The sequence below is a fragment of the Puntigrus tetrazona genome, chromosome 5 (genome assembly GCF_018831695.1).
Source record: "Puntigrus tetrazona isolate hp1 chromosome 5, ASM1883169v1, whole genome shotgun sequence".
In the NCBI taxonomy this organism is placed as follows: Eukaryota; Metazoa; Chordata; class Actinopteri; order Cypriniformes; family Cyprinidae; genus Puntigrus; species Puntigrus tetrazona.
In genome coordinates this window covers 21,157,095-21,175,610 of record NC_056703.1, presented here as the reverse complement: position 1 = coordinate 21,175,610, position 18,516 = coordinate 21,157,095, and the positions used below count along the sequence as shown (strand labels likewise).

The window sequence follows — 18,516 nt, the reverse complement described above, 5'->3', positions numbered from 1 at the left end:
TGGTCTACCAAACTCATAGGTGTTGTAGATGTTTTCGACTAGAAATGTGTCTTTTTGTAAATCACAGTCTCATCTTTCACCTCTAAATAATAATTGATAAACGATAACATCTTTATCAAACCCTGAGCTGAGAGAGGAGGCCTTGAAGACACTAGACGTCTATTATTTTTTCCCCAAAAAATATGATTATCGGCATCATAGACTACACTACAAGTTCAAGCATGGCATAAATAAGCCTAAATTTAATGATTTATGGAAATGTAATTTCTGGATATAAACGTGTTCATGCTAGATTTACGCTACATGGCCAAAAGTTTGCGAATTGAAATGGACGATATTTAACGCTAGGCCCCTTAATGCAAGTCACATTTAACGAAATCCAACTTTGTGCAACAGTCTGGAAAGAAACGTAAGATGTTATAGCAGCAAAGGAATGACAAACCCCTTATTAATGCCCATATTTTCGAAATGCTTTTTGGGTGTTTAAATGCTTTCAGCCATACAGTGTATTGATTAGATTTACGGATATGCCTCACGATAAGCAGCCTAACCTCTAAATCATAGAGTGAAAAATGAGAAAACGTACTGTAACAGACATCAATAAACAATTAAAAGCGTAAACAGAATAAACTACAAAAAAAAAAAAAACATGCGTCATGATTAAATTGTTTAACTCGTCTGCCAAATGCATCAACAAAACTAAGGAGAGCATAGTGTTGCCACAGACGAGAAGCAGCAGCTTGAAAGACTGCATAGTTAGTTTCGAAAAGTACTAAAGCTTTAGAAAGGGAGAGCAAAACACATCCTCTCTCTTTCAGTCCAGCAAAGACCCGGTTCGACCTCATAGGGAGTGAGCTGGGAGCTTATACACGCTCTTATATAAGTCTTCTCTCTCGTCTCACACACACACACACACACACGCACACTTGCTAAAGGCAACCTTTAAGTCCAGTTTGTCTTGGAAACACTAAATAAGAGTGCATGGGTACGTAGTGGGCAACATTTTAATCTCACAGATCTGCACTCCTGAAAGCGCTTAATGGAATCTAGAAGTCGCTGTTAAAAAAAACTCCTAAGATGCATTCATACGGCATCCAGCATTCACTAAATGTATTATGAAAGATGCTGCAGGTTGTGTTAAAAGCCCTGAAACAAAGGCTTCTGAGTTCCTTGCTAAGCCTACACTTACACAAGCTCTTATAAGCCACAGATTATCCCTAAAATGACCCTAGGCAACAGCAAATCACTCTTTTATTATGCAATATTGATCAATGTAGAATTAAATCTAACTTATTTATTTACAACTCAAACTGTAGGCTCAGTTAATAGGAAGGTAAAAATTCAAGCCCCATATCAAGTGCGTTTCACACTTCGCACTCAGATCACACTTACCAGGGTTCCTAAATCTTTCAAAGCTGGATATCATTTTCTAGAAATTATTTAGTAGACAGCATTCATAAAAAGTGGTGTCTAGCCGAAATAATTTTCAGCTGAAGGGCAACAGAAATGATACCGACTACAGAAATTGCGAATGTTAAAGACGTCTGATGACTTTTCTACACGTGAAAATCTCAAATGTAAAATTGCCTGATGTTTTCCTTCTACTCAAGACTGTAGAAATCCCGTATTACATCCTTTATACATGCTTTGAGAGTAGGATGTCATGCAGCTTTTCTATCCTTACCCAAGTGTTCATATGGGCTCTTCAACTACCCACAATCCCTTGCCTTAAAGCCCCATGTTATTGCTTTGACTACAGTCTGGAGATGCCCTCGAGCATTATGTGGCCTAAAAGATATGCCAAGCGTTATGTGCTTGCTCTTTGTACCCTGCGAAGACCTCATCCCCCTATAGACTGGAGTCTCGTCTATGCCATGTAAACATAAGGACCGACTCTCTGCTGCCCCCGTGTGGATGGGAGGACATGGGAAGCCCAAAAGGCCCACAGAAGTGAAGCAGAATTCATTAGCAGCCTCCAGAGCGTAAAGGGCGGTGTGTGGTAGAGAAGTGTAAACAGTCACAGCAGGGCAGTGTGTGTGCAAACACATTCACAGAACTCTAATGAGCTGTAAACAAGAACAGCAGCACTGCAGCCATGGAAATGCTTACCACGTGATGATAGGAGCTTTGCGCCGAGTGGGATGTGATCTGAAATGCTGTGGGTTTAATTCAATGAATTTATCATGACGGCTGTGCCACTCGCATAATAAATTCCCCGGTTTTAAACCAGTGCCTTTTTGTACATCAGCATTTCGTATGGGACAAAAGCAAAAATAACAAAAAAAGTAACAGATAATTCCAACGACAATCAAAGACACCAGTCCAAACTGTAACAGATACTCCAATCAGAGAAGAAAAAGAGGGTTACGGCCCTCAATAACTGACCTAGAAGATGCTCCTTGGAAGCCACTGAAGTTCATCCAGTGAAGCGCCATTTTAACGGGCGAGCGTGTAATTGTGAGTGTGCACGTGGAATGGAGTAAAGTGAAGAGGAGCGATAAGGGTATTTCTAACATGAAATCTTGATTGTATTGTAACAGTAGCAGATGCAGTGCCGTAGCCTTCAGCCGTGATGTCTGTTTATTGTTTGTTCTAGATAAAGACAGACCTTCACTAATCAGCCTTGGAGATATCTGAGACGGGCTCGGGCGAGGACAGCGGAGAGCTCTGGTTTTGAGCGTCCCGCTGCCGTTTGTAGAGTCGGTAGCCTTTGCGGCAGAGGAGGACGAACCAGTAGACCTGCGGTGCCAGGATGCAGAGGTTGCCCAGGTTGGTGGAGAGCGGGAGATGGAAGGGAACGCTGTAGAGCGGGATGCCGTAGTGGGAGCCGTAGGCCCAGTACATGTAGGGGAAGAGGGCGATGCGGCACATGAAGAAACTCAGCAGAACCATGCCGCCATTAACCTTGTGCAGCCAGCACTCCTGCATCCCCAGCTACAGGAAGAAGAATGAGAGAAAGAGGAAAGGAGGATTAGAGGATGGGTTTGTTTGTGTTTAATACTGTTCCAGCTTCTGTGGTTATTTTCAAGGCAAGAAATATTATGACTAAATCATATCATGTTTATATTTTTTTTAACATTCCATCACTCACATCCATTTTGTTCTAAATCCACAAGACTTTTGTTGAAACACAAATTAGGATACATTTCTGCCCGTCCACTTAAAGTTCAAGTAACTGAATGATTGAAGACCCAAAAAGGTCATAAAGGCATCGTAAAACAAATCCATCCATAAATCAAGCAGATTAAGTCATGTGAAGACATGGAAACTTGATTGTCGAGCATATGCAAATGTGCTCTGTATATGTGTGCATCAGTCAATTTTTGAATGTGAATAAAACACTAAATTAAATCTGTCCATCATATAAAACAATCATATCTCTTCACAAGACTGATTAAACCCCTCAAATCATATAGATTAGATTTATGTTGCCTTTTTGGATCTTCTAGGTTTTGGTTACAAGCACTTTACAGATACTAGTGTCAGGTTTCTTCCCAAATATTTGATTTGTGTTTCAAGAATCCACCTACAGAATCAGTCATACAGGTTTGGAGCCACAAAGTGTAAGTAAATGAAAACAGAATTTTCAATTTTGTGTTAAAGCCTTTTTTTTAAGCATTGAAGTTGTAATTAAAATTTTTATTAAATTGTGATCGATTCATCATTTGTCAGCGTTATGCTGCAAAGTGGACCAGACTTCATGCGGATATTTTGTCACTACAACTACAGATGCTGGGACTGCTTTAAAATGCAATACCCATAACTACCAAAAGGGGTCATGTGAAAGAATATAATATATGTCTCACAGAAAACAAACAAGAAGTGTGCACTGAGAATGTTCCATCTAGCAGTCACATTTATCTAGCATACACTGCCATTTAGAAGTTTGGGGTCATTTTTTTCAGGGAGCGACTAAATGAATTACAATCTTATGAAAAGTTTATATATAAAAAATGCTGTGCATTAAACAGGATCATTAAGAATCATTAAGAGGATTCACATTTTACAATGTCCCAGGGTGCTATACATGAATAAATGTCAAATTATTAATTATTAACACTTCCTCCATACAAAATGTTCCAGGATTGTCATCCAATGCGTGACCCTTTTTGGTGACGGATTTCCACATTAAAGCAGGAACACTGAGTGAACGTTTGTACTCTCTGGCGCTCTGAAAGACCACCATCGCTGTACTTAACGCACATTTATCTTAACTGAATGAAAACACGAAAAGTGTTGACTGGCAGCTCCTCTGTCAAGCCGGCAGAAACAGCCCTGTGAAGGTCTGCTGAGTAAAATACACCCTCGTGTGTTACCTGAATGAGGATTTTGCCCAGTGAAACAAAAGGAGTGCTGAGCTCTGTGAGGAAGAGACAGCCAATGAAGTAATCACCCTGGTCCTTCCTGAAGAACTGATGTACACAGAGAGAGCAAAAAAAACACAGTCAGCACAAACACGCGCACACACACACACACACACATTCCACCAGTGAGAACAACAAGGATGTGAAAATACAATCCATCACTCTATGGAATAATAAGAATAATCAAGAACTGTAATCTTAATGAATCATCGTCAGTGAAAATATTTACAGCCTCTGTGACAAACCTGACACTTTATTTCACAACTCACACCTCCTTGTCAGTGTTCTTCTAATCATCTCAGGTTGAAGTCACTCAAATCAGGCTACAATAAAGTTATAGGCTAAATTATAGGCCATACTAAATGAAAGGACAGACAAGTAAAACAGACTCTCATGAGCAAATCAAAATTTACACTAGACAAGATGTACAGAATGGTGTTCTTACAAACCCACATGATGTGTAGGATTTACTCTAGCTTCGTGAATGGTCCACATATATGTGATATGACACACGGCGGTGGATGTGGTGGATCGAAGGTGTGTAATGTGTGTATAAATGTAACCCAAGATAAGAACAGCCATCTGAACCCTTCCAGCTAACCTGCAGCGTAACCTAAACCCCACTCTTTATCTCTATAGCTTCTATAATATTTATCTGCACTTTATTTGTCTTTATTTGTACATCGTCGTGTCCCGTGCAAAATACCCTATTAGACATTACGGTTTCAAAAACTGTGTGAAAAGTTATATATCTGGTGTGACTCGCAGGACAGCCAGATGTTTTGTTGCGGCGGTCCGGGGCTTCGTCTTTCTTTGTGTCATTACCATGCATGTCAAAATCTGTTTGCCTGTGTTTGTGACTTTATGTTTCATGGGTCATTTTGTGGAACAGGAGCACAAAGCAGCATGTGTGTGAGGTGGTATCTGAGTAGCAGCTGTGTGTGAATAATGGAAGCGTGGGTAAAGTGATCTCATATCACCACTGACAGCCCAGAGACACCAAACAAAAGACCAGGTTTCCACCAGTGTGTGTGTGTGTGTGTGTGTGTGTGTGTGTGTTCCACTGGCAGTGTAACAGCTGCTATTAAGGTAATTGTTTCTCACGGATCAGGTACTTAACGGACACAAAAGCACTGAATCCCCCTTTTTTACGTTCCCTACCACTGGGTCCTGGCTATAGGTGGAGTTGGTTATTTGAGAAGGCCCATTATTCTCTCCCATCATATTATTGGCTGTCATATCACTCATCCTATATATCTGTCCTCTCTATTTTTTCTCTCTCTCACCAGAGTCACAGGCAGAAGGATGGTGAGTAGTGCAATGTGATGGAGGACCAGCAGGAACTCTTTCCTCACAAATGAGTTGAAGGTTCGTAGAGAGTGGCTTTTATAGTCCTTGTGACCTTTGACCCGGAAGCGATAGTAATGGCTGAGGTACATGGCGAAGATGTCATATGACATGTAGGGAACGCCATACCAAATGACAAAATAGGTGGCCAGCCAGTGTCTGGAACAGAAGACGAACAGAACAGGTGAACAAATCATGTGTGGAGTGATTTTCATCTCTTAAAAACACTACCTTTCGGTTTACATCTCCTGAAGAAAATTTTAATTGATACTACGATATGATTCAGGTCGCTTCTTTAATTTGTGCAAAAAAAAAAATAATCATTTAATAGCTTAGTAAAGCACATCACTGAAAAACAAGAGATCTAAAAGACTCGTGTGGGACACTACATTACGAGTCCTTTATTTAAATATAACTGCAACATAAAATAATTTAAATAGATTTTACAGAAGAGTCTTCTGGGTGTGGATTGCAGTAGACAAACAACTTTAACAGGCATGTATTTTATAGGGTGTAGCTAAATATGTTTGCTTACCACCCGTCATTATGTAATGCGCTGGAAGCGATTTTAAAAGTCTAGGCTACAGAAGTATTCTGTATTACATTTTATATAATATTTACTATATGGCATGCTGTGTAATCTAAAAATAGTTTAAAATATAAGACTAAATATTAAAAGATAAAATATCAAGTTACACTGATCCACAGACTGTGCATATGTGATTAGTGCTGAACTGTTTAATTATAAAAGAGAGCTTATGGCTACACTGACCTGGAACATCTCTACACTGGTCATACACACATACCACACATATGATATATACATCATATATATATATACAGTCATTACCATATATATATGATTTATATATCATATGACTTACATATGCACAAACTAAGAGACAAAAAAACGTGGCCATGCACAATTATTATCAGAGAACATACGCTATGTCAATTAACAGTATGAATAAAAGCTTCAGAAGACTTTACAGCACTATTTAGTTGGGTTTTATGGGTTATGTTGTAAGAAACTAATAATTTTATTAAACAAGGATGCACTGCACTGATCAGAACTACATCAAACTCGTCTAATTAAAACCTTGATATTAAAATATTAAGCAGCTCAACAATTTTCAACATTGATAATAAGAAGACATGTTTCTTGAGCACCAAATCAGTACATCGATTTCTGAAAGATCATGTGACACGGAGGACTGGAATATTATTGCTTAAAAATTAAGCTGAAGAAGAAATAAAATTACATTTTAAAAAATGAATGAAAAAATGTTACGTTAATTTGTAATAATATTTCACAATTTCTCTTTTTACTGTATTTTTCATCAGCCTTAATGAGCTTAAAACTTTCAAATTCAAAAACTTACTGACTCCAAACTTTACCGGTCTTGTTTTAGTTGTCGTTTTATGACTTTATGAAAATAAACAGACATCTAGCAAAATGTACAACGTTCTTTTCGATGTAACTAAAGTGAAAGGCGAATGCCAAAAATCCAGAAATTAATTCCCGAAATTCCCATCCACTTCCGTTGTGTGAGAAACAATAGCTAGGGCATCCTGTTAAATATGTGGATGAGTGAATTGTGATATAACAGTCATTTTTGAGTGAACTATGCCTTTAACACCCACAGTGTCATTGGATGCTCCTTGTCACTCAGGATCACGGCTGTGCATGTGCTCAAGCCAAGTATTAAGCCTCTAGGGGATTAACGGGGAGGTTGGGAGTTTTCTCTAGGCCTGCCTGGCAAGTGCCTTCTGTGGATTACCCTGTTACGCCACAAACACACGCACACATTTCCCCCCGCCCCACATGAACAGGTGGCAGAGGCTGAAATTGCAGGTGTCATTTTAGTGCCAGGGAAGGGCAGAGAGAGGAAGATAACAGCTGTTGCCCTGGGACTCTGCGTGCCTAATCTTCTCCTCTCTGTGTCCTTGGGGTAGGGGCGGAGCCAAAGGGGTCAGCAGATGTGGCATAGAAACAGAGGTAAGCACTGTCACCCCTGAGGCTGTTGTAATTGTCCACTGAGATGACAAAAGGCATTGTCAGGTAAGGTCCTTCTTAAAGTGGCATTGCACTATTTTGAAGAGCAAATGGGTTTAAGCAGGTTTTCTATTTTGCAACGTATGCTGTGTTTTCATTATTTATGAGAACAGAATGTATAATAAAATTTTGGTTTCTTATAACACATTTATTCATCATGCATTTATATGTTTAAGGCAAATGTCATGTTATACATAATAAATATACACAGTAGAAACATATATATTGTATAAACAAGAACTTTTAATTGGACGCGATTAATCACGCTTTATCACGGCCCAGCACTGTAAATCATTTTAATATGCTGATTTGGTACAAGAAACATTTCTTTTTATCATCAGTGTTGTAAGCAGTCAAGCAGCCTATCGTGTTTGTGGAAACCATGACACTTTTCTTCAAGATTATTTGATTAATAGAAAGTCAATAGAAAAAAAGACTTTTGTCGCATTATAAAACTTACTTTAACTATCACTTTTGCATAATTTAACACATCCCTGCTCCATAAAAAATGTATTTATCTTACGAACCCTAAAGCTTAGAACATTAGTGTAGAACTTAATTGTAATTGGTTGCTGAAATAAATAATAATGTTTGACAGTCACTTTATTTCTATTATAAGCATGATCATATAGAGTATAAATGTTTATATGCACGAGTGTTTTCTCGTCACTAAACTGTGATGTTTAGCAGTGTTGTTGACCAGTCGGTATCCAGGCTGTGATCGATCTGGATCGGTTTTATCATTACCTTTATACCTAGGAGATTTGCAAAGATGCAGAATATGATCCTTTGCAGCAGAAAAGCTTTTCATTGGTGCACTGTGAAAAATGTATCAAGGGCTGGCCAACTTACCGGTCCATAATCACATTGCCTTTGCACGAGGACACCACGATAATGCCAGCTGTGGTGGCCATAACAGCATGAATGGATGACACCAGCCTTCAAGAGAAAGAGAAGAGAATTTATGGCCTGCCTTAATTATTTACGGTACTTTCAACAATAAACATACAGCAAAACCTTTATATGGTTCATTTGATGGATATATCATTCACTTTTACAATCGTTGTAAACCAACTAAAAATGCCAAATTACAAAATTACAAATTACAAACACCTTATAGAATCTTAAAAATATTAATTATTCCACCAAAGATCATACAAAATGCATATTATTGTTTATTTGGTACTCACCTGAGTAAGATTTCGCATCAAAGACTTTTACATATAGTCAGTTACATATAAAGAAAATAACAGCTGAACTTGAAATGACCTTGTTTAAAAGTTTACACACCCCTGATTCTTACTACTGGCTGAGGGACTCAACTACTACAGAAGGTTCAAACACTCTGATGTTATCTGTTATCTTAGTCTTATATGCTTTCATTTCTGTCGTTTGCAATGCAGTACGTATTAGATGCACAAAGCTCACGTACTGAGACTTTCACGCGAGCTTTGTCTCCGTTTGTCCTGAAGCTCGCGGAGCAGTTGAACGCACTCGTATCTACTTTTATGATCCAAAATTGATGTAAACAGTCAGTTATGTTTTCAGAACAAGACAAAAGCTAAATTTTGAAGCTAAATTTAAGTCTACTTTGAATTCTTAGCAATAATTAATAATGATAAATTCATATAATAATAATATATAACAATTATTTTAAAAAGTAGTCTGGTTATATAATTTAATAAAAATTCTTAAAATTTTATATAACCATGATGCATTGCGATATCGAACTATATGATAATCGTAATCAAATTCAAAAAGTCGGCATCGGATTGGTTGAATTAAGCAGGATTTCAGGGAGACGTGCGTGTCGAATACTTTAACATTCCACCATGACACCAAGCCCCTCACGAAAGAAAGCTGTTGTGTTTGAACGGTGACAAAGAGCGCTTTCTCAGGATCCACTAAATGCTTGATTTTCAAAGGTATGCAAAATATTTGACGTTTGCAGCATAGAATCTTTAAAACACATCCAAGGGTTTTACGCACCTACTTGTTATTGTGCCGACATCTCACAAAAGTGGTGTTGAAACTACATTAGCTGTAATTGGTTGTTTGACATGTCAGTCAAACGGCCTCATGGGCGGGCCTTGGCCAATGAAAGCAGCCAAGTATTCCAGACCTTCAGCCGTGCATTTTGCACGATTCCTTTCATCTTGGTAAAATAATGAAAATTTTGCTGATTCTGCAATGTGTATGCAAACTTTGGACTCCAAGTGTAACTTAAATTTCAGTCCGTTCTTCACTCAAACCTATCATATGACTTCAACACACTTTTACAAATCATATGGACCCCTTTTTTATCATTCTGAAGCCTGACGGCCGCAGTACTCTAAGTATATTGATGTGTAGACAGAACGCTCTGACTGAAGTCTTTATTTCAAAGGTCTATATGGATCTTCATTGATCTGAGCTCCTCTGTTCATCAGAGAAAGGGTCACCGTGGCCGAGTTAAGCAGCGAGCGCTCTGAGTAGCTAGTGTGTTAATGAGTTTAAATGCTAGAGTCAAACCCTAAACAGAGATAACGTCAAACTCCTTGTGTGTGGCAAAGATAAAGTGTTTCTTCTGAACCTTGACACATTTTTTTTGTCCACACGCAATAAAACCTACGAAAAAACACTGATGCAAGAAAACAAAAATGACAGAGGAACCTTAGAAGGGTTCTCATTGCAGGACATTTATTTACCAGATGTTCACCATTCATTAAATGTAGTCTATGCGCACATGCACATTTAAACAGACAGTAACCCTAGCAAATATTTGAGCTCGATTCATTAATAATAGTCAGAGGTCACATGATATCTCTTTCCACGCTGACTGACGGTGTGTTAGTAATTTCTCTATTGGTCTGTACTCTGAAGATGCTGATATAGTATACTGGTGAACAGGAATTAATACGAGTGAACAAATACTACAGTCCTATATGGTATTCTACTCTTCACCAGTTCCTTGTTTTTGTTTCTATCCTGTTAAAATAAATTAAAAAAAGAAAACTGTCTGAGAAGCAAAACTGCAACGATTTGGCATAAATGTGTCATATTAGCATATGTAGCATATTACAAATAGAAACTGAAAGAAAGGCTATAACAAAAATGTGACTTTTAAAACCACTTCCACAATAATGTAAAGTCTTTGAATTGTGTTCATTTCAGGGGCTTATCTTACTAAGTAATTATATCTTAGGCTAATTATGATTAGATGAATTTATTTGAATTGCATAATGAATTTTATTGTATTGCCATTCATGTAATATAATATAAAAAAAAAAAAAAAAAAATGATTACTTTTTAGAAAGTCAAATTTAAAAGTCGATTACGTATTTATATAAAAGCTACATATTGGGGGTTGAAAACATTTTCCTCAGAAATTGTTAGTAAATTTAATTTCAATAATTACAAGGAAACAGCACCTAATGCATTAAATGAAATGTAAAATTTGGAAATACAAAGACTGAAAACGTTGTTTGATCTACAACTTCTCACGGTGTAATTTTGATGACCTTTTGAACATTTTTAACTACAATAATAATTTTAACTATCCTTTTTTGGAAGCATATGGCAATATTAATAAAGCTCAATATATTGGAGGGCTGTGAAAGCAGAATGAAATGAAGTGTAAGTTTAGTGTAGAGCTCGGTCTAAGCCTCTGACTGTCTGGTGAACTGCACGGCTGAGCATTGTACACCGGGTGACGTTTGCTCGTCATGACAACGGCGGTCATGTGACCTCGGCCTGACAGCTTACGCCTGAGTTGGCCACTAGATAAGCGTTCCCCTCCACAAACACACACGCACAGCGCTCTGCTCCCCGCATCCCTCCATCCTTGGAGCCTTGCTGCCTGAATACTGTCACAAGACCCAGTTCACACAATCCACTCTTTGTGTCCCTCTCTCTCCAGTTTTCTCTTACAACGAGTTCAGAAAGAAAGCAAAAAAGGGAGAAGAAAATGCTTCTTTTGTGTAGCTTTGGGGGGTGGCTGGCATATACACACATGTGTCCAAATATCATACATGTATAAAGAGTAGTAAACACAAACTTAACTCTGCTCCTTGCCATCAAGTCAAACTTAGCATATCTTACAACACAAGTCATTTTGAGGCTAATTGATTTACTATGGTCTTTTATCTTTATTTAGAAAGAATTTGACAAAATGAATTAAATTGAATTCTGAAATTGCTTTTTTTTTTATTTAATTGTAATTCATTTATCATTTTGTTCATTTGTATTAGTTCTTTTTAGTCTTGCCAAGTTATTTTCGTGTTAACCTAGATAAAATTGTTCTAAATTTAGTTTTTTTTTCCATGTCATTGCATTGTTTAAAGCATAAGAAAAAAAAAAAAAAAAAAATATATATATATATATATATATATATATATATATATATAATAATAATATATATATATATAAATATATATATATAAATAAAAAAAGTGAGTATATTTCATATACATATTTAATATGTTATGAAAGATATAACTGAATGATTTAATATATAATTTTTATTTTCAATTTGTAAACTGCATTTAATTTGAATATCAATATTTTAAACTATAAAAAATAAGTACAATAATGACAGTATTAATTGGCAAGATTTCATAATATTTAATGTTTTGTTATATAATATTAGGGATACTGATATATAATAAGTTTCCCAATCCTTTTGGTGTGTCTCCCAAATTGCCTAATAATTATGCTTTAAGTCCTGGTGTCCCTCTGCAGTGGACATGTATGAAATCAACGTCCTGTTATGTAACAGAAAGTCATATTTTGATTTGAAACCTCATAACATGTTGATTTATGACAAACAATTTGAGAAGTTTTCAAATTTAAATGATTATTACAAAACATTGTCATATTTCGATTTATTATTTTATTTAAGTTAATGTTTATTTTATTTTAAGTAATGAAAATGTGTTTTTTTTTTCTGGTTTTAGTTTCAGTTAAGGCAATGCTTTTCACAACAGATGGATGTCTGGCCAGCTCTGATAGTCAGTGTTGACTGGTTACAGCACACCTCACCGTCGTTTGATTTTTTTTATAGCAATAGAAATCATTTAGTTCAGTTAGAAAATGCTACAATTTAAAACTGAACACGTCTGCTCAATGCAGAGTGTCTGAACAACAGTCATATATCACTTTTCATTTATCATCTAAGGTGATTTTTTTAAACAATTTCTTATTTGTTTCAACAGTGTTCGCTGATTTTTACTTTATATAAACTGTGCAATTTATTTATTTAATTTTACATCAAAGTAAAGCCTGTGCCATGTCTCCAATCTTTCTTATTTGGCTTTTCTAACAAATGTTTCTTATTTATTTGGTTCCACAATGTTCCGCGTGACTTTCAATCGCAGTGTACTTTTATTCGTTGTTAATAATTTAATTTAATTCAAGCAATTGAGACTGAATTTCCGCTAAAATGTGCATGCCACTTTTACAAGCTATTTAGAAGCAATGGATAGCAGAAAAAAAGAGAGAAATCACGGGACGGGAGTTGTCACGTGTCGATTAACTGGTGGGAAAATTTCCTCACTTCCTCACAATCCTAATGAAAGCAAGACTTCCTTTCATATAGCCTAAGCTGTGTGTAAAACCATAAAACGCTACCTTATCGGTCAGTATCCAGAGGGAGGAACGAGAAGATCTATAATTCCTAAATAGATCTCCTATATATAGCTATCCATTAGCATTAGCATTCAAAGGCACTTGTTTCACCGCAGGACTCCAATGGGTAAGCCATTTAAAATGACAGCCACTACACGCTTATTTCCTCACTTTGGAACCACAGTAAAATATCACAAATTAGCTTGTGGAATCACTAAAATATTACCTCTTAGTGACTGACTGGAAAAATATATATATATCTATAAACCCTACTTTTATGGATAGATTCTGGATATAAAGGCCATGCCAGCAGTCAAACTGGTTTATTTTATTCAAAACCACTGTGTTATGCCACTGACTGATTGGGCAGCAATGCAGTGGCGTTGGACATTACAATCCCTCAGACTTATTTTACTAGTGGTCTGTCTCCTATTCTTTGTGCAGTGTTCGATTTCTAGCCTGCTACAACAACATGCCTGTCTGTCATTTTAAAGTGAATCAAAAAGCAAGCTGTGCTTCAGCTGTGTTTGATTAGAGCTGAAACCAAAAAAAAAAAAAAAAAACCCTCCAAAACAGGGGTCGCCTTCTTCCAGATGCAGGGCACCCCTGTTGTTAAATATCAAAAAAAAACATGTTTTCCTTTTTAATCCAATCTTGCTAGAGAAAGTTTCATTTAGCACACACATTTACGCTTGCACCCTTAAATATGTCCTGTCTGGACTCCCAGTTCAAATTAAACTTTTATATAAATTTAATGATAAATATGTAAATATTTTCAACAGTTTTCATTGTCACATGATCCTATAGAAATCACTCCACCATGCTAGTTTCCTTCTCTACAAACATTTTCTGATTAATGCTTTTGCGTAATTTTTTTATATATAGAATCTTTGGATGACTAAAATGTTTTTAAAATCAGTTTGGATAATTTAATGCACCCTTGATGAATAACTTTATTAAATGATATGCAAAAAGCCCTCTAACTTCTCCATGTAATGTGTTATAAAATGATACGCAGGGGTGGTGTTGTATGTCATATATGCCACCGTCAAGATATTGGTAACATTGTGAGAAAATGGACACTCGGTCTGCTTTACAACATTTGTTAAAAGTTATACGCTCACGAATTGTGCTCTTTTTTCATATTCTTACCCAACGCTGTGACAGAAAATCCATGTTCTGACACGTAAAATGATGGAAACCAACAAGCTGGCTTCATTACAGTCTGGATTGCCAGCGAGAGTGATAAATAACCATTAGTGATTCTGTGATTCAGACCGGTTGCCTCGTTCTAACATGTACACACGCTCAGAGTACTGATGGAATCAGCGCTTCAACGTAAAAGTCCAGAGTCTGTGAGTCCTCTAACAGGCTTCACCCTCTTCACCGAGTAGAGGCCTTCAGCACATCTTCTGACCACCATCAAGATCAACGATCACCTACCCATCCATCGATCCACATGTCCATGTATCTTGCGTTAACTATGCAATACGCCTTCTTGCTGCCGATCGCCATCCCTCACCAACTATTCAGCATCCACTGGATCATGTCCTCCAATCAATAACTCTTATTAAGAGAACAACGTCTCAAGACACATGACACTCCAGGCCAAGTCTGACCAGATTTTGGGCCAACACTCAGCTTTATTCCATCTATTATGTTTTTTGACACATAAGGACGGACAAAAACTATCCTTCGTTGATGGAGCTGTTGTTTTTGTCATGGATTTGGTATCGATTTTCCTTGCTTTTTTATCTTAAAGCTTTCTCAAACTGACAGTGAAAACATACTGAATCTAAAAATAGCCTCTTTCTGTAACCTTTGTGCTGAGGCTGAGTTTGTGTTGGTTTTCTTGGAAGGGAAGGAACGTGAAGAACCCATTCTGAGTCAAGAGGACGGGACTCTGCTGTAACAATGTTATGCTGATCCTGCGTCTTTTTTTGGTGTTTGACATTCTGTGATTGACGTAGCTTCATTGGTTTTGGGAGAATGTGGCACAAAAGGAACTCAATAAAAGGTTGAAACATATACACACACATATACATACATACATACATACATACATATATATAGCACAGTTTAGCCATAATATCAACTGACCTCCACAGAAACACCAGTCAGAAAACAGTACACAGAACACAAAACACTGCAAAAAGAAAGGTTGCACATAAAGATCAAAGAGATCTGAAGCAAACCAAAGGATTAGTTGGGATTATGGATATTGCTAAATGAAAACAATTGCCCTTAGCAAAGCAGAAACAAACTAAGAACCGGGGGATTCGTTTCAACTGCAACAAAATTGTGGATTTAACTATAAATGTGAAATTTGCATATGGTTAAAAACCCACATCGAGCGGCTTCGAAAAGAGAGAAAAATGTTTGTAATATTCTGCTCCCCAACTACACAACTGCCAGTGAGCTGAGCCCACCCAGAGCTGATCTGAAACCGCTTATCTGGAAAAATGTGCATGTATGGATGACCGAAGATAAAGACTCCCTTCAAGGCTCCTTTACAAATATGCAGCGTTTGAGAAGATCTCCCACTAACAGTTAAGGGTTGACTTTGGGTGCCCAGATTTGTTTGGATCTATTGGATTTCAAGTTCAATTCAGATCATTAAACACATATTTCGCCCTGGCATGCGTGCCTTAATCCGCGAAAATATGGAGAAGGTGGGTCCAAAACTGGCCGATGAATTACATACATAAACCGTCCATAGCTGAATTAATAAGGGAGTGATTAAGGTCACGAGATCAGCTGAACATAGGATAACATGAACAGAAGCGATTAGAAAGATAATTGAGCCCCTAAACACACAAGCCACGACATTTAACTAAATCAATCTGTTAAAAGGCCAATCAAGCACACGCTGAGGGTCCTGGACAGATCAAATGTAGGAATTTATGATAATAACGTTTATAAATATTGTTTAAAAGTTACTGTGCTGTGAAAATATAAGGATTTTTTTCTACATTGGGGTCCCCGGTCGACAGACAGTTTGTTTGGGGTTCCCGGGGACAGTGATGCCCCAAAATGCACACATTGCAGTGGGATTTAACAGCTGGTGCAATTGCTTCTATCAACGTATTAAAACGTACCGCAGAATCAAAAGAGTTCGTTTGATGCGAACGGCGTTAAACGCGCACGCTATAATCTGATGTTTGAGCCGGACAGAATGAAACTCGTTTGCCCAGCAAGCAGCAGGGAACTGGCGCACGACACTAGCAGAGCTGTCCGGCCTAACAGAAGTGTTCAACTGTCAGCAAACTCACCTCTCGCTGACCAGCACGACGTCGGCATCTGTCCACCGCTTGAAAATGGACGGGAGCACTTTTCTAAAAGTGAAGAAGAGACCGGGGAAGACCACGACGCCGCAAACCAACACTTGCAACATCTTGTCCCGCCGTAAAACCCGATCCGACGTTTGGTCGAAAACACGATACCGCGTTAAAATAGCAGCGCTGAGTCGGAGCGGTCAGGGTAGCATTAGAGCAGCGGTTCTCCTGCCTCAGCAGCGCTCACTGTCCTGTGCACACACCGAATAACGGTGGAGGTGTCCGGTGATTGATTGCTCTTCACTCTTGCCTCTCAAACCGGGACTGGCGGGTGTTCTGTTACATGTTACGCTTCGCGAACTGACGGGCCGCTACGGCGTGCGTTATCAACTTGTCAGTAACGCGAGGTTGCGTGCATGGCGTCCGCGGAAACGATTGAAATAGTCGGTGAGACCGGGCTCGTATCCGCTGCTCGGCGAGCGTTGCTCATTCCTGCGCGGGTTTAGAGTTGGAGAACAGTATGTCCGAATCGCGAACGAATCGTTCCTCTGAACCGAATCTTTTAAATGAACCAGTCTACTAAACTGATTCGTTCATGGATCGCACTGAACGGTTTTCTTCATTGAACTTGACAGATAAAATACGTTTATCGCGGCATTTATATGTACAGATAAATACATTGATTGATAAGGCAGGGCGCAACATATACACATAAACTGATTCGGGTTTTTTTTCATCTTCCAATAAATAAAAGTCCAATTTATCCCCATCAAATCTTTTTAAGTACACATCATACGATTTATTAAAATAATAATTGTATAACTAGAGATATTTTCTTCATGCATTATTACATTGATAAAGAATTTACCAAGAATCAGCTACATCAGTGGAAATTTACAGATGTAGATTATAGATGCTACTAATTGAAATTTAGCAATTGCTATTATCTGAGGCATATTCTAGTGCTTGTAGGCTACCGTTGTTTCATCTCAGATTTACAAGGTTAATGACTCAAACACATAAACGTCCTCGTGGAAACGTTTCGTAACATTTAATGTAACGTAAAGACTGAATCTTTTTTATGAACGAACTGTTTGAAAAAGGCGGAAACGAGTCAAACTTCCCAAACGGAGAGACTCCCCTCGCTCACCCTGCGGCCACACAACAGCGCCATCTAGGCGCTTCGCCTTAAAAAAACACCCGAGTCGATCCCGAGACTAAATAATTCACGCTTAAAATGTCAGCAAGAGCCTTTCCTCGCGAGCCTTTCGGCTTGTTTACATGTAACGTCCCGAATATAAAAGTGTCTCGTCGAAAGCTTGGATTAATGAGCTTTTTCAAAACGTGTAAATATGCACGCTAAGCTATGTTTGTTGTCTATCCTCGTGCACACGCGAGACAAAAGCAAGCGTAAAGGCTAGAGGATGACTAACTTTATGAATTGTGGGGGCTTCGAGTGATCACCCTGCGCCGAGCACACATACAGGAGAGCCTTTGTTCCCAAACAGCCTACACAATCCTAATCCATCTGTCCCACCAACCCCCACTCCTTAGCCGCCCATTCATGCTGATCTAGGAAAGACGAGAGTGTGACTTCAACCCTGCAGTCCCCAGGAAAGAGTTTCCTCTCACAGGGACCAATTACACATGCTCCTTGTACCTTTCCACGCCACTGCTCCACAGTTTTCTCAATCCAGTGACCTAGGAACTAAGATAAACCAGCCCTTGCACACCAAGTCATGTAATAACTTAATAATGTGAACTCAGCAAAATGTCTTCAGATTTTACCGAAGCCGCTTGAACCCCCAACGCAGAATGTTTTCTACTGAACTACGCCGAACTTGTGTCTATTCATTATTTCATCTTTAAT

The 18,516-nt window shown here is 38.1% G+C and overlaps 1 protein-coding gene across 1 annotated transcript; it reads right to left on the bottom strand.

The window, feature by feature from the left end:
- Positions 1–895: 895 nt before the first annotated feature.
- tlcd3a (TLC domain containing 3A) lies at positions 896–17,176 on the bottom strand. The gene is made up of 5 exons (XM_043239132.1): positions 16,644–17,176; positions 8,620–8,706; positions 5,651–5,870; positions 4,317–4,412; positions 896–2,934 (listed from the first exon to the last, which is right to left on the bottom strand). The coding sequence occupies exons 1-5, from the start codon at positions 16,763–16,765 to the stop codon at positions 2,614–2,616; spliced, it is 846 nt and encodes a 281-aa protein (XP_043095067.1). The 5' UTR covers positions 16,766–17,176; the 3' UTR covers positions 896–2,613.
- Positions 17,177–18,516: the final 1,340 nt, after the last annotated feature.

What these genes read in the sequence shown, in the direction of transcription:
- tlcd3a (XM_043239132.1), bottom strand. Translation starts at nt 16,765, where the DNA reads ATGTTGCAAGTGTTGGTTTGCGGCGTCGTGGTCTTCCCCGGTCTCTTC. An exon ending in GTCGTGCTGGTCAGCGAGAG is followed by an intron (nt 8,707 to 16,643) that starts GTGAGTTTGCTG and finishes TTTCTCTTGAAG; the next exon opens with GCTGGTGTCATCCATTCATG. An exon ending in GGCAATGTGATTATGGACCG is followed by an intron (nt 5,871 to 8,619) that starts GTAAGTTGGCCA and finishes CTTCTGTTCCAG; the next exon opens with ACACTGGCTGGCCACCTATT.